General features: G+C 43.7%; 1 protein-coding gene across 1 annotated transcript in view; it reads right to left on the bottom strand.

The window, feature by feature from the left end:
* LOC125993628 (E3 SUMO-protein ligase PIAS2) overlaps nucleotides 1-22,498 on the bottom strand; it is a 269,499-nt gene that overhangs the window by 106,904 nt on the left and 140,097 nt on the right. Inside the window, exon 12 of the mRNA XM_068650121.1 lies at nucleotides 21,530-21,660. Coding sequence (XP_068506222.1) covers nucleotides 21,530-21,660 — 131 coding nt within the window. The remainder of the gene's footprint in view (nucleotides 1-21,529; nucleotides 21,661-22,498) is intronic.

Below are 22,498 nucleotides of genomic sequence, written 5' to 3'. Positions count from 1 at the left end.
ATGAAACCTGGCCTGTTTACTGCAGTCACAAACACCATTATCACCCTTCTTATTCATACAACAATAACAACAATAAAACAAACTTAATACATCTAATAAAAAAAATCATTCAACTTTCATAAAATTTTAATGTGTTATTATTTTAATATTTAACTTTTCTGGTAGTGCAATTGACAACAGATATTTGCAATATCAACCTATTTGCAAAGGATATAGTAAAGGACATAGTTACATATTTACAAGTTCATTCACAATGGTAATGGTTCGTGGAATGTCGGTGCGAATGGTCGGCCCCTATACAGGACTGTCTCAGAAAATGTATGCATTAATGGTGCGCCTTACAGTCCGGTGCGCCCTATATATGGACAAAGTTTTAAAATGGGCCATTTATTGAAGGTGCGCCTTATAGTCCAGTGTGCCTTAGAGTCCGGAAAATACGGTATTTATATATTACCTACTAGTATTTTTCAATCACAAACCAAGGACCTACACAATGAAATATTTAACCTATGTCATGTGACTTATCTTTATTTTTGGAAAAAAAATTGACAGGCATGCTTCAGAAAGCACTTGACGGGTCTAATGCTTGTATACATGCTTGTATTTAGATCTTTCCGTACAGCTCAGAGACATACAGAGTTGCAGCACATCAAGAGGAAGTGCAACAGCAACCCCCAATTGCCACCCATTCAAACTGAGAACTAACTGTACAGCTCAGTCCCTGGCATGCTGCCATCATTTATGGCAAAATGCTCTCGATTGTATGTGAAACTCATCGTCTTGAGAACAAAAAATATAGATATGTATAGATAGTGGTAGAGACAACTAATAAATTTTACCTCGTAGGCTCGATGCTGTCCATTTCGTTATAGAAAGTTTACACATGACTGTTTAATTGCAAGGCTTTAGTGAAAGAGGGCGGACAAAGATTGGCAACAAGACTGAAAATTATATCACAAGTATTTCTTATTAGTCAACATCAGAATTTTGTTAACTACTGAAAATAAAGACAAAAAAACAACAACACTAAAGAGAAAAACAATATTCAAACGATCTGGTAGCAAACTAATTTTCAAGAAATGTGTACATTGTAATGCGGTGTAATGTATAATGTTTACAGTACATTCATGATCTAAGCTCAAGCAGTGCCACCATAAATGCTTATTTTTGGAAGTCACGACCTCAAATCAGTAACATTATGCGGTTGTAGTTACCTTCATTGGTTGTTCATAAAATGGAAGTGTGGCAAACTAATGTGCTCTTCTCTTGACCATCCAAGTCCCTTATTTGTACACTACATATCCGTCTGAAGGTGTTTAATCTCGTTTGTGTGGCAGGTTTCAGGACTAGGCCTCTGACACACAGGGTATTGTTGAGCAGATTTCTATTGCAGTTTGCTTTTAGGTAATTTCAATGTTTTTAATCGATTCAATAAAATGAATCTTGGCAAGGCATTGTCCATTAGTGGACGAAAATTCATGTTGAAGAGGTTGTGATATTATGGAGTAACGAACACACACAGGTATCGAAACTCCCGTGGCGTAATCTTGAAGGGGAACGAATGTGCAGAGGACATATTAATTAGATGATTAAGTGGGAGAAGTTTGCTAGGTTCCCAGTTCTTTATCTTTAATGCTCGATATGCTAACTGTAATTACCAAGAGGCGGCCTTCACAGTTTGACAATTTAATGTATGCCAGAATGATCGATGCACAGTTGTGGAGCCCTTTCTGCGAGATGTGGAAGAAGGTCTAACTCCCAACGCCAAGGTTCTTGCTACTCTGGGCCGCCTTCCTGCAAGGAGGCGACTCTGTCTAGCTTGTATGATAATGTGTGTGACCTTGTAGTCTTAACTGAGAGCGACTTCTACATATGTGCAAAGAGTGTCATAAAGAAGAGAAAGCTAATAAAGCAAGAGAAGGGTTACAGCGATATAACGGCATAGCTCAAGGTACCTAGCTAATCACATGTGCCAAAGAGGCCTATTCTAACAAGTTCACTTGCTAAATTTCAATTTGTAACCGGAACATTTGCCAAATTATGTAAGAATGTCTATGACTGTTGGGACAGATGAGGAGGGATTTGATAAATACATCAGACAATTCCCTGAACCCTATCCTCAATTTGAAGACTAATGGCCAGCGGTTCAACAGCGAACTCGAATAAAAGGGGTGAAAGGGGGCAGCCTTGTCTGGTACCACGTGGAGGGCAAGAGCTCACACTGTGCGTAATTATACACACAATCGGAAAGTCATAAAGCAATCTAATACACGTGATAAAATCACTTTGAAAAAAAGTTGCCAAAACAAACAAGTACCTCCATTTAACCCTGTCATACCCCTTCTTTGCGTCCAAAGAAATTACCACCAAGAGACACCTTGTGTTGAGCAAGAAGTTGGGTCCAGCCATAAACACAGTCTGTCAGTTGAGATTAGCGTGGACAGTGATTGCTGCAACCTTGTGGCTAGGATATTGGCCAGAATCTTCTGGTTGACATTCAAAATAGTGAACACGGCTGGTAAGATTATTGGTGCTTCACTCTCCTCCATGAAGGACATTTACACCTCCCATCTCACCTGCAAGGCGACCACGATTGTGAGTGATGTGATTACATCTTAGCCATTGTGAGAAGATCATAATCGGCCTGAAGCTAAAGACGTTCGTCGTAAAGAGCATCCGCAAGGGCGGTGGCATATAAATATAGATACATTTAATTATATTTATAATTAATCATTTATATTTATATTGTAATATATTTATTTAAATAATACTAGACATGGGAAGACCAGAGAGCATTACATTAATTGGGGCAAGATGTTCTGTGTTAATAGCAGATAGAATAGGATTGACCTTAGTGATACAGTGTTCGCTATAACACGGTTCAGAAGTCGAAAATTGGTTCGTAAGTAGACACAAAGAAATTCCGAGTCTCTGGTTTGTATGTCAAAAAGTTTGTAAGTGTAGGTGTTCGTAAGTAGAGGTACTGTAATGGTAAGAGATAGCAGTGTCATACAGACCATACATAGCAGTACCATACAGTAATACCATAACATTTGAGGTTGCTAAGCCTTAGATTAGGACCAAATCTAAAGCATTACCATTTTTATGTGTCACGGCATCTGTTATTTGCCTGAAAATTGTTTGAAAAGTAAAGCCCCTGTCCCACTTAGTGGTGAAAAATTCTTTAGGTCAAAGCTTGCAAATGTACGTGTTCTAGGTCACCAAATATTCCACAAACGCTTGTCCACAGTTTTAGTCGATTTTGTTTTTGCAACAAAAATTAAACATTTTCTAAATTCCACTGTGGCAACAAAAAGGACATCTGACGATAGTTTCATGAACATTGGCAACCTTGAACAAACTCTGACAAGAATACAACGCTACCTTTGCAAACACGCAAATATCCTACCACAGTGTGATAGGGACTTAAATAGTTCAGAGGGGGAATTCATATGAATACTAAATTTACATATAATTAGTAATATTATCTGATTGGGTCAGCATGTCAGCCACAAATTCAGAAAATTCATCTAAAAATTCAAAGTAAGGCCGGATAGACGGCGGGCCGAACACGATTTAAGTGAACTTGATTGATCTGCATCGAGGGAGTACACAATTCTTTGTGTGTGATATCTAGTTATCATATTAAGTCAAAAACAATTTGTTGGGAGCTAATTTTTGGTCATCCTTTTTCACAATCTTACATTTTAATGAAATGTTTTCTTATGCATATCGTTGGACACCTGTAGCTGATAAACCAATGACAATTGGCAGACGGGGATTTAGGACCCCCCAAAATGTAAACAAGATGCATTTTGCTGTCTGTGTTGCATTGGAAGACAGTATATATAATTCTAATAAAACTTTCAAGACTATGATCCAACTTGTGTAGTGTTTTCATTAAATTTTACTAAGATAGTTGAACCCTGGCATATTTCCCCTTGTATTTCGCAAACTGTATTCAGCCATACTGACGTTACCGAGCTTGCTTGCAATTAACCTAGATGGCTAACGTTAACGTGATATTAATGTTAGTGCTTGTAACGTTACTAGGTAGCGTATTTATTTATTTATTTATTTAGGTATTTACAGTGGTAAAGATTGAAGATGGAGTGCTGCATGCATGTGTGCAATTCATGTAATATGTATACATCAATATGAGTGTGAGAGATGTGTATTAATCCTGTAACATGGACACAGCATCTTAATCCTGTAACATGGGCACAGCATGTATGAGTCAAGGTCAGATCGAGGCTGGAATAGACAGGAACCAACAGAATGTTGATTTTGTGATGTGTAACTACAGTGCAGGGGTGTCCAGCTCAATCTTTGATCTTGCAAGATTACGATAGACCCCTCAGGCTAGGCTAGATTAGATTAGACCTAGAAGATATCTGTAGTGTCGTCCAAGGTTGAGCATCTGGGGGGGACAGAAAAACCACCAATACATTTTGGAGCATTGCTACTACAATACATAAAGTTAGTTATCAATGAAGACTTATTTGAGATTGACTGGATGTCACTTCCTTCAGCCCCAGTCGGAATCTTGGAACTTGTGTACTGCTCCTGCAAAAAAACACAATGTATGAAGAGGAGCTGCACCTGCAAATCAAACATTCTACCAAACACAGACGTTTGTGTGTTTGGACTGTCTGAACACTGTTAATTACAAATGGTAATGTTGTTATTGTGTTACCAATAAACATGCTAGTGTAACACCCAGCAAGAATGTGAAACAACTATCATTAGCATTGGGTTAGGGTAGTTTGACTAATGTTTATGTTAGATTACTATCTGAGAAAGACGGTAAGGCAAAACCAGGAGTTACTGTAGCTACTCTCAGTAACGTAAATTAGCCATGTATAATCTCTGAAGCCAAAATTGACTGCATATAAACTGCTGATGACTCCTAACATCCTATCACATTTTAGGGTTTTTCACACTGCACATTCTTAGCCCCGGGGCTATCCTTAGCCATTTTCAATACAAATTTATATTAAATAAGAACTTACCAAGTGCGAACAAAGTCCATTGTTGTCAATAGAGCGGAGGCAATATTTACTTCTGAGTTCCTGAGTTGGAGGAATGCCATTGGGAGACATCAAGTCACGTGACGTTGTTACGACTTTTGATTGGTTCTGCAGCAAGGACCCTTTTGCAGCACTGCCTGTTGCGTTTCGCAATTAAACATTGATTTTCATAAAACGATGACCAAAAAACAGCTCCCAACAATCAGAAATGTGTTAATATAAAATTTATGTAGATCATATTAAAATATCACATCCTCCCTACAACCAGATTAATCATTTCACTAACGAAAGCCTCTAGCGAGCTTCGGCCCGCCACCCAGGAGGGATAGTAAATAACTAAGATAAAACAACAAGAATGCTGTGGATTGCATACCAAGAACTTCAAATATTTTCAAGGTTTTGTGATAGTGAGGGCAAGGTTTGTGAGCAGATTGGGGAAACAAGAGATACAGCCTTTTGTGCGAGGACATGCAGCAGCCAAAGTTTGGAGGAGATGTCTCGTTTAGTAGTAAAAACATTTACTTTTAACCAGGTCTTTCAAAAACCAATGATGTCAAGTTAATGGTCTCTAATGAGGATTTGGATTTTGGATTTTCACCAACACAAAATTTCTACTGGTCGTAAGATTATGTTAAGATTATGGGCTCTCATGAGTCATCATACCGGTGGCCAAGAAGCCTGCCACACAGGAGTGAATGATTTGATTGATGACTACAGGAGCCGCTGAAAACCTTCTACATTGCTATCATCCAGTCTATCCTCTGCACCTCCATCACTGTCTGGTTTGGATCGGCCACCAAACAAGACAAGCACAGACTGCAATGGACAATCAGGTCTGCGGAAAAGATAATCGGGACGAACCTCCCATCTATCCAAGACTTGTACCTGTCCAGGACCAGGAAATGTGCAAGTAACATCTCTGCAGATTCTTCTCACCAGGACACAGTCTGTTCAAACTTCTCCCCTCCGGACGGCGTTACAGTGCGCTGTACGCCAAAACCAGCAGACACAGACACAGCTTCTTCCACCAGGCTGTCCCTCTGATGAACTCACGCCACTCATAGAAACTCAGAGTCATCACTGTGCAATAACATCCTGCTTTCGTCACTTAAATGTTGTTAGCTACCTGAATGTTGTCAGTCACTTAAATGTTGTACAGAGGCTGAGATCAACCGGAGTCAAATTTCCTGTTTGTCATGCACAAACATGGTCATTAAAGCTGATTCTGATTAACTAGCAGGTCTTTCCTCCGTGAGTAGTCACCTTATCGTGGTGGAGGAGTTTGCGTATGCCGATGATCCTCGGAGCAATGTTGACTGGGGTTTCATGGCCCTGGCAGGGCCACCCATGGCAAAAGGGTCCTCGGTGAGGGGCTAGACAAAGCACGACTCACAAGAACACCTTATGAAGAAAACAATATATGGACTTAGTTTTCCCTCGCGCGGATGCGGGTCACCGGGGCCCCCCTCTGGAGCCAGGCCTGGAGGTGGAGCTCGAAGGCGAGTGTCTGGTGGCCGGGCCGTCGCCCACAGGGCCCGGCTGGGCACAGCCCGAAAAGGAAACGTGGATCCCCCTTCCCATGGGCTCACCACCTGTGGGAGGGGCCAAAGGGCACCAAAGGGTGCAAAGTGAGCTGGGCGGCGGCGAAAGGTGGGGGACCTTGGCTGTCCAATCCCCGGCTGCAGAAGCTGGCTCTTGGGACATGGAACGTCACTTCTCTGGCTGGAAAGGAGCCAGAGCTCGTGTGCGAGGCAGAAAGGTTCCAACTAGACATAGTCGGACTTGCTTCCACACAAAGTTTGGGTTCTGGTACAAGTCCTATCGAGAGGGGCTGGACTCTCATCCACTCTGGACTTGCCCACGGTGAGAGGCGTCAAGCAGGTGTGGGTATACTTATTGCCCCCCGGCTGGGCGCCTGCACATTGGGGTTCACCCCGGTGAACGAGAGGGTAGCCTCCCTCCGCCTTCAGGTGGGGGAACGGGTTCTGACTGTTGTTTGTGTCTATACACCAAACGGCAGCTCAGAGAACCCACCCTTTTTGGGGTCCATGGAAGAAGTGCTGGAGAGCGCTCCTTCTGGTGATGCCATCGTTCTACTGGGTGACTTCAATGCTCACGTGGGCCACGACAGTGAGACCTGGAAGGGCGTGATTGGGATGACACATACCGGATGACTAAGCGGAACGTGGCTTCGGCAGTTGCTGAGGCAAAAACCAGGGCGTGGGAGGAGTTTGGCGAGGTCACGGAGAATGACTTCCAGACGGCTTCGAGGAAATTCTGGTCCACCATCTGGCGTCTCAGGAGGGGGAAGCAGTGGACCGTCAACACTGTTTACAGTGGAGAGGGCGTGCTGCTGACCCCGACTCGGGACGTCGTGAGTCGGTGGGGAGAATACTTGGAAGACCTCCTCAATTCCATCGACACGCTTTCCATTGTGGAAGCAGGGTCTGGAGACTCTGAGGTGGACTCTCCAATCTCTGGGGTTGAAGTCACTGAGGTAGTTAAAAAACTCCTCGGAGGCAAGGTATCAGGGGTGGAGGAGATCCGCCCAGAGTTCTTAAAGGCTCTGGATGTTGTGGGGCTGTCCTAGCTGACACGCCTCTAAAACATGCGTGGACATCGGGGATGGTGCCTCTGGATTGGCAGATTGGGGTGGTGGTTCCCCTCTTTACAAAGGGGGATCGGAGGGTGTGTTCCAACTACAGAGGAATCACACTCCTCAGCCACCCTGGTAAGGTCTATTCAGGGGTGCTGGAGAGGACAGTCCGTCGGGAGGTCGAATCTCAGATTCAGGAGTATCAGTGTGGTTTTCGTCCTGGCCGTGGAACAGTGGACCAGCTCTATACCCTCGGCAGAATCCTCGAGGGTGCATGGGAGTTTGCTCAACCAGTCCACATGTGTTTTGTGCACTTGGAGAAGGCGTTCGACCATGTCCCTCGGGAATTTCTGTGGAGGGTGCTTCGGAAGTACGGGGTGCCAAACCAACTGCTAAGGGCGGTTCGGTTCCTGTATCATCGCTGCCAGAGTTTGATCCGCATTTACGGCAGTAAGTCGGACTCGTTCCCAGTGAGGGTTGGACTCCGCCAAGGCTGCCCTTTGTCACAGATTGTGTTCATAAAGTTAAAGTCCCAATGATCATCGTCACACACACATCTGGGTGTGGTGAAATTTGTCCTCTGCATTTAACCCATCCCCATGTGATTTTGATCCATCCCCTGGGGGAGAGGGGAACAGTGAGCAGCAGCGGTGCCGCACTCGGGAATCATTTGGTGATCATAACTTTTATGGACAGAATTTGTAGGCGCAGCCGATGTGTTGTGTCCGGTTTGGGGACCTCAGCATTGCATCTCTGCTTTTTGTAGACGACGTAGTGCTGTTGGCGTCTTCAAGCCGTGATCGGTTCGCAGCCGAGTGTGAAGCGGTCAGGATGAGGATCAGCACCTCCAAATCTGAGTGCATGGTCTTCAGTTGGAAAAGGTTGGAATGCCCTCTCCGGATCGGGGATGAGATCCTGCCCCAAGTGAAGGAGTTCAAGTATCTTGGGGTCTTGTTCACGAGCAAGGGCAGGATGGAGTGTGAGAATGACAGGCGGATCGGTGCAGCGTCAGCTGTAACTCGGACTCTGTTGGATGGATGGATGGATGGATGGATGGATGGATGGATGGATGGATGGATGGATGGATGGATGGATGGATGGATGGATGGAAGTTGCTACCCAGCTATTACTTTTTTCAGCTCCTAGACTCCTCCTCCATAATGTAAGAAAATTCAGAGCTTTCTTTGACACAAGTTAAAGATACATCTTGTCAAGATGTGGTCTGCTTCTCATCCAAACCATATGTAAGTATTTACGTCCTGGTATGGTGCCATGTCAGCACTAACAAATATGGGTATGCTGAGCAGCAGAGCCTCGTCATCTGTCCGTTCGCGACAAATGCAGTGTGAAAAAGTCTAACAAGCTGACATTAGCCTTGATTGTGATACTCGTAGCATGACTTACTCATAATAGACTGTTCCTAAGCACTGTATGTTAGAGTGGTGCGCACTCTAACTTATTTGCAAAAAACACACGGGAGACAGTATGCTCTTTGAGCACTTGTAAGTGGAGAAATCGTTCGTCACTGTGCATACAGCGATGTTCGAACAAAGTCTGACTTTGGATTCTTGCAAGAGAGTATTTATTGAGAGAAAACAGGGTGGGGGTGAGAGTGGACAGGTTTGGTGAACGCCTGGCCTCTGGTCAAATCAGAGCAGGGGGTGTTTTACGACGTTGAGGGAAACAGAAGAACTTAGGATGCTTCCTCTGCAGCTGGTCAATCAGTAAAGAGGATGCAAGCACTTTATTATACAAGGTTGTGGAAACATAAACTCGTGGAGCATTTTAGATAACTAAGTAAAAATGTTTCCACACCATTTGGAAAGTTTCAACAACTGAATAAGTAAACTTTCCAGAGTCAAGGAAAGGTGAACGGTTTTAACAAAGTTAATAATTCTAGTCTACATTCCAACATAATCATGCGATCAAAATAATCTATCAACCCTCACATTTCCACCCTGTTTATCATATGATTGTCACCTCGATTAACAAACATAAGCAAGAAAATATAATGAAGATAGGAAAATAAAAATAAAAAAACAGAAACAGTACATCATTATATTCATCACTTGCGGGGCATCTTCAATGGTCAAATCATCATGTTTCTGTAAAACATGTTCAGCTAATCAGCATTATCACAATCTTCTTTCCGCAGAGCATTAAAATCATCACATTCGACATGCCTGAGATGTTGTATTTGCACTTCAGCTACGGTAGAAGACACAGATCTTGATACAGCTGACTTCAAACATGAGATAACACAGGTACATAAGTACAACAATACCGGCACAACAATCACAGGAGTCAGAAGTTTCAACAGCAGTTGCCACGAGGCGCCAGAGAATAGCCATGAAAAGAAATTCCATTGATGTGGGACCATGTCCTCCGACATGGCCCGCTGTAAATACTTCAGTGAGTTCATGGTGTCGTTGATGTGAGTGTCATTATCTCCTGGAATGTATGTGCAACAGGAAGTTCCAATGACATGGCACACGCCACCTTGCGCTGCAGTCATCCTGTTTTGCAAGACCATTAGTCTAATAGCCTGGATCTCTCTGTTTTGTCCATCAGCGAGAAAGTCACAAAAGATTGAAAATAGTGCAGTGTCTCTATGAAGAGCGATTGTTTTCCAACTCCGATCCAAGGAAAAAGTGCATCAACAACTTTGTCACCGACGGACCATACTTTATGGCTGTCAGGGACATTCCTACCCCAGACGGGATCATGTGGTTCAAAGGTCGTAACAGCCCTGCGTCGACGTCCAGAGGAGTTGTGTGCCATTGTCATCTGATGATGCTGTATCTTCAGGTGTGGTCTGTTACCCACACTGGTGCACACACTCCTGTTCAGTTGGCAGGCAGCATCGGACAACAAGAGTAGTCGTCGTCAATGCATTTGTGGGTTTCCTTTCCTTGGATGTAACACGTGTAGTTCACTCCAGGTGGCCTCTCTGTATAGGCCACTTGTGGCAATGTTCGCCCTTTAACAGTCACATTGAGATTTGCCCAGAAAAGCTGATCACAGGTACCTTCTGCAAGTCCAGGGCGGAAAGGGTTGGCACCACTGACTGTGACAGCACGGTGTTGATATCCAACTCCTCCCATAGAGGCCATGCATTTCGCTTCAGTGACAGTCATTGCTCTGGCCTCCAGGTGAACTTGCGTGGAGGAAGGGGGGAGTTTGGAACACACATAGCATCCCTCCTGTGTGTGGGATCTCACAGTGAACATTACATACTGGTACCAAGCGTAGGTTTCATATGGGTTTCTGGGGTCCCATGACCAGTCCTCAAAGTTCTCATCATGTGACCATCTTTTTCCTCGGTTGACATTGTCAATCGGTCTATTCAGATGACCATGGCATGCTCCAACCACAACGCAGCAGAGGATCCACCTGGCATGTGGAGCCCCATTGCTACTAGGATGGCAGAGACACCGGAACATCCCTTCACCTGTCAGAGTGGGGATCGTTGAATTCTTCACCAACATTGAGATGCCCCATCCTAAACGATGGAGCCCCTTTGTAGTCAGGCTTCCCCACCACTCCGAAATTAGGGGTCCAGCACTCTCCGCAACTTGCAGTGGCTGAGGTGAATCCAACTGGGCCTTTCAGCAATCTTTACTGCGGTGTGGGTCGTCAGCAAGACTTGGAATGGTCCCTTGCACCGTGGTTGGCCCAGTTTTTTCTTTTGACGACCTTTATGTCGACCCAGTCTCCTGGCATGATGGGGTTGTTGACCTGCGGTGAAGAAAGATCAGGCGGCAGTAAATTTGCATTTGACACATCTTTCAGTTTGAGTGTTCTGATCATGCTATCTGCCAAGGACTGTTCTTCGTCTGCTTTCTGCAACTCTTGTATCATTCACCAATCAGTTTCATTGCCCTTTTGAACTGGGCAAATAGGAGTGTTTGCAAGGAGAGTCTGAGAATTCCTAATGATTCCTCCTGACCAAAGACCATTTATGACAGGGGCTATCCCATTTATTGCCTCCTGTTTTAAAGGAGATTCTCTGATCTTGGTTGGATTTGGACGGGGGTAATGGACCGTAAGTCCTGTAGCAGATGGTTCCTTTGCCCACCTCCTTATCAGTCAAACAAATGTTGATTAGTCAGAGAAGTGCATAAGCGCGTGCCCTTCCAATAGATACACCACTTCCTCATAGCTTCTTAAGTTACTTTTCAATCCTCGTCCGATTGCTTACAGCAAAAGTTTGAAAAGTTTGAGGAAATTTTAACTTAATGGTATGACGCCAAATGTATTTGAGAATCCATATGTTGTAAAGTGTTGTATTATTACGATCTTCCACTACACTCTCCCTCCTTCTGAGGCTTTGTGACGCCCATGCCTCACACCTTGACAAACTTTTTGGGAGGATGTGTTCTTTACTACATATGATTCTATCATCATTTAATTTGACTTTCTTTCTAAAACGCTACTCAGTTTCACAGTTTACACATCTGCATGTGTTACTGGTTCTCCAGGTTTTTTTCTATTTTTCCTCTAGTTATTTATCAGTCCAAAAACTCATTTCTTTATCTATGAATGAAACTTGCACAAAATCACCCTTTCTTTGAAGTTGTTCTACTAATTTCCCATAGTAGTCTCCAACAACTTCAACCATTCAATCTGTATTTTTCTTTCATCTAGTCAATCATTCACTTTGCTCATTCGCATCGCACATACAGTCTCCAAAAAGGAGTCTTTCCATCACATTGGTCTCAATTTATCCTAGCTCTCCACACAACATTCATATATCATTCTCAACTCGCACCGAGTGGTCCATGGTAATACGTCCTCTGAGCTTTATAATGTTACGTGTGGTGTCCCACAGGGATCGGTACTCGGACCGATTTTATTTAATATTTATATGATTCCGCTTGGGGACATAATACGTAAATATAATATTAGTTTTCAATGTTACGCGGATGACACCCAATTATATATGCCGTTATCGATGACAGATCCACAGGACTGCTGTAATCTCGAGGCGTGCCTTGCGGAGATTAAGCAATGGATGTCTCTCAACTTCCTTCGTCTTAACCCGGATAAAACTGAGATGTTGATAATTGGTCCTACTCGTTATCAACATTTATTTAAGGAAACCACTATAACTATAGATAACCGTACTATCACTCAGAGTGATACGGTAACTAATCTCGGGGTAATATTTGACCAAACGCTCTCCTTTCAAAAACACATTAAGAATATAACCAGGATTGCGTTTTTTCACCTTCGTAATATTGCTAAGATTCGTCCTATCCTCTCGACTGGGGATGCGGAAACTATTATACATGCTTTCGTCACGTCGCGCCTGGACTACTGTAATGTATTATTCTCTGGTCTTCCTAAATCCAGTATCAAAAGTCTACAGTTAGTGCAAAATGCCGCTGCGAGGCTGCTCTCACGGTCAAGAAAATTTGATCACATTACCCCAATATTAGCCAAATTACATTGGCTCCCGGTCCATTTAAGATGTGACTTCAAGGTTCTTCTACTAACCTATAAATCACTGCATGGCTTAGCGCCTTCATATCTCGTCGACCTAGTCGTTCCTTATGTTCCGTCTCGTAACCTTCGTTCGCAAAACGCTAGTCTTTTAGTTATACCGAGGGCCAAGAAAATGTCTGCAGGGTCTAGAGCATTCTCTATTCGGGCTCCAGAGCTTTGGAATGCCCTGCCAATGGATATTAGAACTACTACCTCAGTAGAAACATTTAAGACACGTTTAAAGACACATTTCTATGAGATGGCCTTTAACTAACTTGTGATGGCCGATTTGGCCGGAGTTTGTTCTGTTCTCTCTGCCCACCTCCTCCCCGGCTGGGGAGGGGGTTAGGTGGCTCAAAAGCTGATAGCGGCTGGCTGGATTCTCGGGGACCAGTTCGGGATGGGGGAGCTGCGGCTCGGCCCCCTTGAGGACACTGCCAGGACAATCGAGGGCACCTCCGACATCCATTTTTTTTCATTGATTTTCATATTATGTATTACTTGTGCACTCTCTGCATCCATTACAACCTGGTGATCCTGAAAGGGGGATCCTTCCATCTGTGGTCCCTTCTCAAGGTTTCGCATTTTCCCCTGGTAGTTTTTTTTTTTGAGTTTTTCCTTGCCCTTTTGGGAGCTTATGATCACGGGATGCTTTGAGAATAATTGTCAATTTTGGCTATGTGAAGCCCTTTGAGACTGTTTGTGATTTAGGGCTATACAAATAAACTTGACTTGACTTGACTTAACTCACGTTCCTTATCCTATTTTTTTTCTATTATTTCTCATAAATGTAGCATTGCAATGTCTCAAATTCACAATTTCGCTTCGTCCAATTCCTGAAAACATTTTTTTTTCCCCGAATTTCTCATGAGGGCTAGACACTAATGTGGACCAGTTTCTGCCCACAGATTTATTTCTTTTCATCTTTTTTATTTTTCAAAATTGTTTCTGTTTTGCGGTGCAAATTGAAACTACCACAGTCGAGCAAATTTCTTTGCACACAATTTTAGCCAATTTCCTCACTTTCACACATAGGCACACGTGCACAGCTCTCGCTGGGGGTCATGGCACCAATCAATGATTCGTCACAGGCTGGCCATTTCCTGTAATCGATCATGAAGCCGGTTCCCGCCCACACACGCGAGGACAGCACATTCCATTTCTCTATTTATCTTTTAGAAGCAATTTGCATTCCTCTACCACTTGATTTGCAAATTTTAACTTTAGTGAGCACAGATAATTTGATCCCTGGTCATTTGTCATTCTATAATCTAAACCAAAAGTAACATGTTTTTTCTTTTAATGCGCTCAGAATGTCTCATGCTGTATGGACATCTACTATTTCTTTCTCTGTAGGAGCATGAGAGGTCAAAGGGGAGGAAGCCAGTCATGCTGAAAATTTGACTTTTCCTCTGCCTCTTCCACCACCCTTTGATTGGTCTTGTTTTACATGACAACACAGTCTTGCAAAGTGTCCCCGTTTCCCACAGTTCCAACAGTCCAAATTTGATGGGGATTTTGAATTGAATGGTGGCCTACGACCTTGTTGGCCTCTGCCCCGTTGGGAACCTTGGAAGAAGACTGTTGTATATTCATCGAAGTCATCATCGTCTAGATAAAATACATCAGAACTTTTGCCTTTCTTGATCACTTTGTCAGCGTGTCTGGCCCACTGCATGGTTGTTGTAACACGAGCAGTGTTCAAGTGTTTCCTAACCCAGTTGCCTATTTCAGGGCGGAAACCAGTGAGGAGCTCATTTTTAAGCTGTTACTGATATGTACTCTCAGCTGCATCATTGAATGGGATGCCACTGTGCACCCTGAATTATTTTTTAAATCTTAATTAAATGGCGGCCTCATCCCTTTTCATCTTTCTATATTTTGTCTTTTGAATTTGTTCTCTTCTCTCTTGTGAAGCTTTCAACCACACTCTAGCACAGGGGTCACCAACACGGTGCTCGCGGGCACCAGGTCGCCCGTGAGGACCGCATGAGTCGCCCGCAGGACTGTTCTAAAATTAGCTCAAATAGCGGGACTTGTCTGTGAGCTGCATCTATTTATTTTAAAGTCAAACCTCGGTTTTCGAACGTCCCAGTTCTCGAACAAATCGGAATTTGAACAAAAAATTCGAGATTTTTTTTTCTTCGGTTGTTGAACAAAATTCGGAGGTCGAACCTCGCGAGATGAGGGGGGAGGACCCGAGAAAACCCGACCGCGCGGCCCGGATGCCGACTGACTCCGTAGTTAACGTATTTTCGTCACTTTGAGGATTGTATTAACCCCTAATCATGCTTCCAAAGAAAGCAAGTGGGAGCAGTAAAGCCATCCTAAAACACAAAGACGCTCTTAAAGCAATGCGACAGTGAGCGCCCGCCGGCGCGCTGTGGTTGCGCGATCGGACCAAATTAAGCTCCCTGCGCACTGAGGTCCATTAAAATTTAAGAAAGTACATCAGGACTTTAAAAATATTTTCAAAATTTCAGCGACGGCTCTGTCACAATAATGCGACCAGCGCGGTGCAGTTGCGCGGTCGGCCACGCGCTACGGTTGCGCGTTCGGCGGTGCGCTGCAGTTGCGCGATCGGACAAAATTATGCTCCCTGCGCACTTGGGTCCAGTTAAATTCTGGAAAGTACATCAGGACTTTAAAATTATTTTCTAAATTTCAGCGACGGCTCTGTCACAGTAATGTGACCAGCACGGTGCAGTTGCGCGGTGGGCGACGCGCTACGGTTGCGCGTTCGGCGGTGTGCTGCAATAGCGCGATCGGACAAAAATGCGCAAATGAAAAAATGCTTAATAAAAGAGTTTTTTTTTTTTTTAGTCTTGGAACGGACCAATTTTTTTTCCTATTATTTGTAATGGGAAAAATAGATTCGAAATTCAACCGATTCGCTTCTCGAACCGCCTTCTGGAACGGATTGTGGTCGAAAACCGAGGTTTGACTGTATTTTTGCTATTCTTGTTAAAATCACACTTACATGTGAACTGGAAATGACAATAATAACACATAGTGAAAGCTAAATCGAGCAAATTGGCTATTTCAGAAGTGTGTGTCAAACTGGTAGCCCTTTGCCTGAATCAGTACCCAGGAAGTAGCTCTAGGTTTAAGAAAGGTTGGTGACCCCTGCTCTAGCACATTTCAATTTCCTCTTTTTTCTTTCCTTTCTCAGTCCCTTTGTCTTCCTAGCCACACACTCCTCCAAAACGTTTACCACTACGTTCCACATTTTAACCTTCAACTTTCCTTCTACTCCATACTTTTTCTTCCACTTCGGCATGTATCGCATACAATTAAGAAATATAATCACCATGTACTTCTCATCTCCTTCAAGAGCTCCTTTATTCAGGGATTTTCCGCTTTCATTTCCCATCTTAAGTTTAGTATTTTTTTTCTTTTTTCTTTTTTTTCTTTGAGGATCCTCAATGCTGGTTTAAAATGACGTTACAACAAATTACTAGCCTATGTTATTACCGTGGATTAATGCTAGAACTGATTTTTAGTCAATTTATCCTTCCAGTCACACTCAACCACACAACCTTTAGGTAAACAGCTTGGAAAAACGGACAAAAAGGATCCACGCCCATCTTCAATAAGAAAAAGAAGCTCTGTTTGTTCTTTCTGTTCCTTCCACTGGGACTCAAACCCAAGCAGTTCATTGGCTCGGAAAAACGGACAAAGAAAAATCTACGCTCTTCTTTGATTAACAAAAAAGAAGCTCTGTGTTTCTTAGCATGTTCCTTCCACTGGGACTCTAACCCAAGCCAGATCCCATAGCTTGGAAAAACAGACAAAGAAGAATCTACGCACTTCTTCGATGAACGAAAAAGAAGCTCTGCTTTTCTTAGCCTGTTCCTTCCACTGGGACTTTAACCCAAGCTATATCTCGTGCACTTTTCTCTTTTACACATTTCACATCAGCACAACCACACAACTTTAGGGCTTTTACTTACTTGTCCCCTGGTTCGTTGCACTTCCGGATCCTGTCAATCCACTGTTGTCAGACGAAAGCAGACCTAAGATGCTGGCCTAGCGAGGAATTTTCTTCCCAGGTCTTTCTTTACCAGGTCCTTCTAATGGACGCTGGCCTGTTGGCAGTGTGCAGTACGTCCTCCCCCGTCCATCAGCAGTGGGTATGTTGGTCATGGTACCAAAATGATAGAGTGGTGATCACTCTAACGTATTTGCAAGAACCACACGGAAGACAGTATGCCCTTTGAGCACTTGCAAGTGGAGAAATCGTTCGTCACTGTGTGACGACACAGCGATGTTCGAAAGAAGTCTGACTTTGGATTCTTGCAAGAGAGTATTTATTGAGAGAAAACAGGGTGGGGGTGAGAGTGGACAGGTTTGGTGAACCCCTGGCCTCTGGTAAAATCAGAGCAGGGGGTGTTTTACGACATTGAGGGAAACAAAACAACTTCGATTGCATTCCAACATAATCATACGATCAAACTTGACTTGACTTGACTTGGAAATAATCTATCAACGCTAACACTATATATTTGATTTTAAGTTTGATTTTTGGAGCGCACAATCACTCAATCAAATCAAGAGTTGATAGTAAAATTGATTCGTATAGCCCTTAAAGTAAGGAATTCCAAAACAAGCTGACATTAGCCTTGATTGTGATACTGGTAGCATGACTAAGATAATAGACTGCTACTAAACCAGGGATGCCAAATGTGGCCAAATGCGGGCTTTAAACTGTCCCGAAGCATTGTGTCATAAAATCAGGGATGAGAATGGCAAATGAAAAAAAAATCACTTAAAAGTAGCCGGGGTCAGGGGGCCGCATGGGGGCCGCATGGGGGCAAAGCTCCCTGGAAATTCCTGGATTTTGGCACAATAGCAACCCCCAAACCATTAATTTCATCACTCAATTTCAACAGTTTTGTTAAAAAAATATTCCTGCTTGGTGGGCCACCAAGGTGAATATAATACAGTCAAGGCTTGGTTCGAGAAGCAAATCGGTCAAATTCCGAATCTATTTTACCCATTACAAATAATGGATTTTTTTTTTAATCCGTTCCAAGCCGTTTTTAAGCATTTTTTTCATTTGCGCATTTTTGTCCGATCGCACAACTGCAGCGCACTGCCGAACGCGCAACTGTAGCGCGTCGCCGACCACGCAACTGCACCACGCTGATCTTGTGACTGAGCCGTCGCTGAAATTTAGAAAATATTTTTAAAATCCTGACGTACTTTCCAAAATTCAAGTGGACCTCAGTGCGTAGGGAGCTTAATTTAGTCCGATCGCGCAACCGCAGCGCGGTGGGCACTCACTGTCGCACTGCTTTAAGAGCGTCTTTGTGTTTCGAGTTGTAAGATGACGCTGCTCTCGAGCCATGCCCATCTGAAGCAGTTCCTGATCCCGTTCGACTTGTCTATTTCCCTGGCATGATCCTCGTCTTTTTTATCTAAAACCTTCGCCATGCTGGCTAAAACTTTTGCGAATTAGGCAAATGGGTAGGCAAATGCAAATAGGTAGCGCCAAAATTCCAGACAACATACCCGGGCGCGTGCTCAGAGACTGTGCAGACTCACTCACTGACGTCCTCACAGACATCTACAACACCTCTCTGAACCAAGCCATCATACCAGCAATTTTCAAAGCTACCACCATCGTACCACTACCCAAGAAGTCACCAGCATCATCACTGAATGACTACAGACCCATAGCACTCACTTCCATCATGATGAAGTGCTTTGAGAGACTGGTGAAGGCCCACTTAACATCCACCCTCCCCACTACTCTGGACCCATACCAATTTGCCTACCGCCCCAAGCGCTCCACTGATGACGCCATAGCAACAGCACTCCACCTCTGCCTGGCTCATCTGGAGAACAAAAACAGTCACGCGCGGATGCTGTTCATTGACTTCAGCTCTGCGTTCAACACAGTCATCCCCCAACATCTGGTGAATAAGCTGAGTACAATAGGCGTCAGCACTTCACTGTGCAACTGGCTGCTGGACTTTCTAACGAACAGACCGCAGACAGTCAGAGTCGGAAACAACTCCTCAGCGACCACCGTCATAAACACCGGGGTGCCGCAAGGATGTGTGCTATCCCCCCTGCTGTTCACGCTGATGACCCACGACTGCTCTGCCAGATTTGAAACGAATCACATCATCAAATTTGCAGATGACACAACAGTGGTGGGCCTCATCAAAGACAACGATGACTCAGCATACAGAGAGGAGGTACAGCAACTCATCACCTGGTGTGATAGGAACAATCTGCTTCTCAACGTAAACAAAACAAAAGAAATCACTGTGGACTTCAGAAAGAAACAACCAACACACATCCCACTCATCATCAACGGCAGTGCAGTAGAGTCTGTGAAAAGCACAAAGTTCCTGGGAGTGCACATCACTGATGACCTCTCATGGACTACCAACATCACTGCGCTGGTCAAGAAGGCGCAGACACGACTCCACTTCCTGAGAAGGATGAGAAGAGCCGACCTCCCCACCTCTGCACTCACCACCTTCTACAGAGGTGCTATTGAGAGCATCCTGACCAGCAGCGTCTCTGTTTGGCATGGCAGCTGCCTAGCTGCAGACAAAAAGGCGCTGCAGAGGGTGGTGAGGACAGCAGAAAAGATCATCAGGTCACCCCTTCCAGCCATTCAGGAACTGTACACTTCACACTGTTCCAAGAGGGCAATGAACATCATCAAAGACACTACTCATCCTGCACACAGACTGTTCTCCCTTCTACCATCAGGGAAGCGGTACCGCAACCTGCGGTGCCGCACCAGCAGACTGAGTAACAGCTTCTTTCCTCAAGCCATCAGACTCATGAACACACTGAGGAAAACCACAATACTGCTGCCAGCCCCCCACCCCCCATATAAAACCAATTTTATCAACGGATCTACACGATTCACGAAAATGATACTCCCGACGGAAAAAAAAAACGGAAATCCGCGGATCCGCGGAAGATTCTCATCCTTGTAAAATCAATAATAAGTGGCCCTGTTGTGGGGACCTGCGCGCCCCAGACCGAGCCACAGAAATGAAACTCGTCCTAACGGGAGCAGCGCTCATGAGCCCACGCTCGTGAGCCCGCGCTCGTGAGCCAGCGCTCGTGAGCCAGCGCTCGTGAGCCAGCGCTCATCCGTCCCTTCCCAGTTCACGCGCACACAAGTGTCCGTTTGCAAGATAATCAGTGACACAGACACTTCCTCATTCAAATGTCCACACACTAAGGACTAAGGTGACGCTAAAATCAGAGACGCTGCAAGTGACGCTGCACAGGGAAAGGCAAAAAAAAAACAAAGAAAACCACAGACAACTGGTGAGAGCTGTCTACTTCGTACTAACTCTACACACTACTACACGTCCCCGCCGACCACTCACAGTGATCGGAAACAGCAAAAAGATTATGGATTATTATTTTGTGATCATGAAGTATTTTCTTGCGTATGAAGTTGAAATAAAAAAGATAAAATGGAGAATGATTTAATTCAGATTAAAAATCTGACATGATGCAACCTGGCCTGTTTATTGCAATCACAATCACCAATATCACCCTTCTTATTAATACAACAATAACAATAATAAAACAAACTTAATACTTCTAATAAAAAAAATCATTCAACTTTCATAAAATTGTTCATTTGTATTTAATTTATTATTATTTTAATCTTTAATTTTTCTGGTAGTGCACTTGACAACAGATTCTCCTTTGCATTATCCACCTATCTGCAGACAGCAAAGGCTATAGTTACATATTTACAAGTTAATTTACAATGGTAATGGTTCGAGGAATGTCGGTGTGAATGATCGGCCCCTATACATTTTCATCTAACCAAATCTGACCCGCTTTGCAAACCGTACGGACATCCCTGTACTAAGCATGATATGATATTAGATTCTAAGTTTGATTTTTGGAGTGCTCAATCATATCAAATAGTTGATAGTCAAGTTCATTAAAAAAAAAGGAATTTCCAAAAGCTTCACAAGGCCCACAGTTGACAAAGATCGGTGACATGTCCCGATCAAAAGCCCTAAAATGTTGAGCAAATTTCTTTCTAATTCTGTATTGTTTTTTAATCCCCGGTCCAATTTTTACACTGCATTTTAAAGTTTTTTACTTGACTTTAGACATTTGAGGTGGTGTGGCTTAGTGATAGAGTATTTTTGCCATGTTCAAAATGATGTTTTTTTTTCTCATACTTATGGTAATGATATATTATTTACATATTTCCGTACCCCTCACCCCTTGTAGCACTGATGACGAATTATGACCCCCTTTATCATTTGCCCATCCCTGTGATTGAAAAATATTGAATTTTTTTCTTTTTGAACAATAATGAAACTCAAATAAAGAAAACAATGAGAAATAAATTCAATACATATAAGCGAGTTAATTTTAGTTTTCCTTAGAGATCAAGAACTGTACTCACACTCAGTTTTTGTAATCAGAGATAAGAGCTTAGCAGACTCTTTCATTGGTCTCATTGGACACCAGGTACCATCCTCCTGGAACTTGATTTCATCCACGTCAGAACAGTTATTCAGGATCTCCAAGAATAAACTACACAAAGAGAATACATACATTTTAAAATTAAGTTTGAAAGTTAATTACTTATTAGTTACTTGTTTGGTAATTGTTTCTAAAGTAAAAGCAGATATTTACAAGTCTATTTACTTAGATTGTGCACAAAAGATAAGCAGTCTGCTTTCATGAAGGACTTTAGAAATATGACTGTTGAGAGGCAGAACTTTGAGGATTTGGACAATTTTAAGTTAAACAATTGCTTAGCTCCTTCGTGAGCCATCACCTTATTGTGGTGGAGGGGTTTTGTGTCTCCCAATGATCCTGGGAACTAACTTGTCTGGCTTTCTGCCCCTGGCAGAGTCACCAATGGCAAACAGGTCTAAAGTGAAGGACAAGACAAAGCACGTCTCAAAGGACCCCTTATGATGAGAAAAACATTTCAACTTTGGTATCCCTTGCTCAGGCCTGGCAGGTGCCTGGTGACTGGGCTTGCACCCATGCAGCCCTAAAAGGAAATGTGAGCCCCTTTCCATGGGCTCACCATCTGTGGGAGGGGTCAAAGAGAGTAGGGTTAGTGAGCTGGGCTTTCGAGAGCGATTAAAACTCTTCCACTCTAGAGCTTGGCATGGTGAGAGGCGCAGAGCAGGTGTGGAACACTTATTGCCTCGCGATTTGGTGCCTGCACGATGGGGATCGCGCCGGTGTACGAGAGGGTAGCCTCTCTGTCTTTGGGTTGGGAACGGGTTCTTACTTTTGTTTGTGCCGATGTACCAAAGAGCAGCTTAAAGTATCCAAACTTTTTGGAGTCCTTGGAGGGTCTGCTGGAGAGCACTCCCCTTTGGGACTCCGTCGTTCTGCTGGGAGACGTCAGTGC

Source organism: Syngnathus scovelli, chromosome 3 (assembly GCF_024217435.2).
Source record: "Syngnathus scovelli strain Florida chromosome 3, RoL_Ssco_1.2, whole genome shotgun sequence".
Taxonomy (NCBI): Eukaryota; Metazoa; Chordata; class Actinopteri; order Syngnathiformes; family Syngnathidae; genus Syngnathus; species Syngnathus scovelli.
The sequence above is the reverse complement of the archived record's forward strand: the minus strand, read 5'-3'. Positions and strand labels throughout refer to the sequence as shown.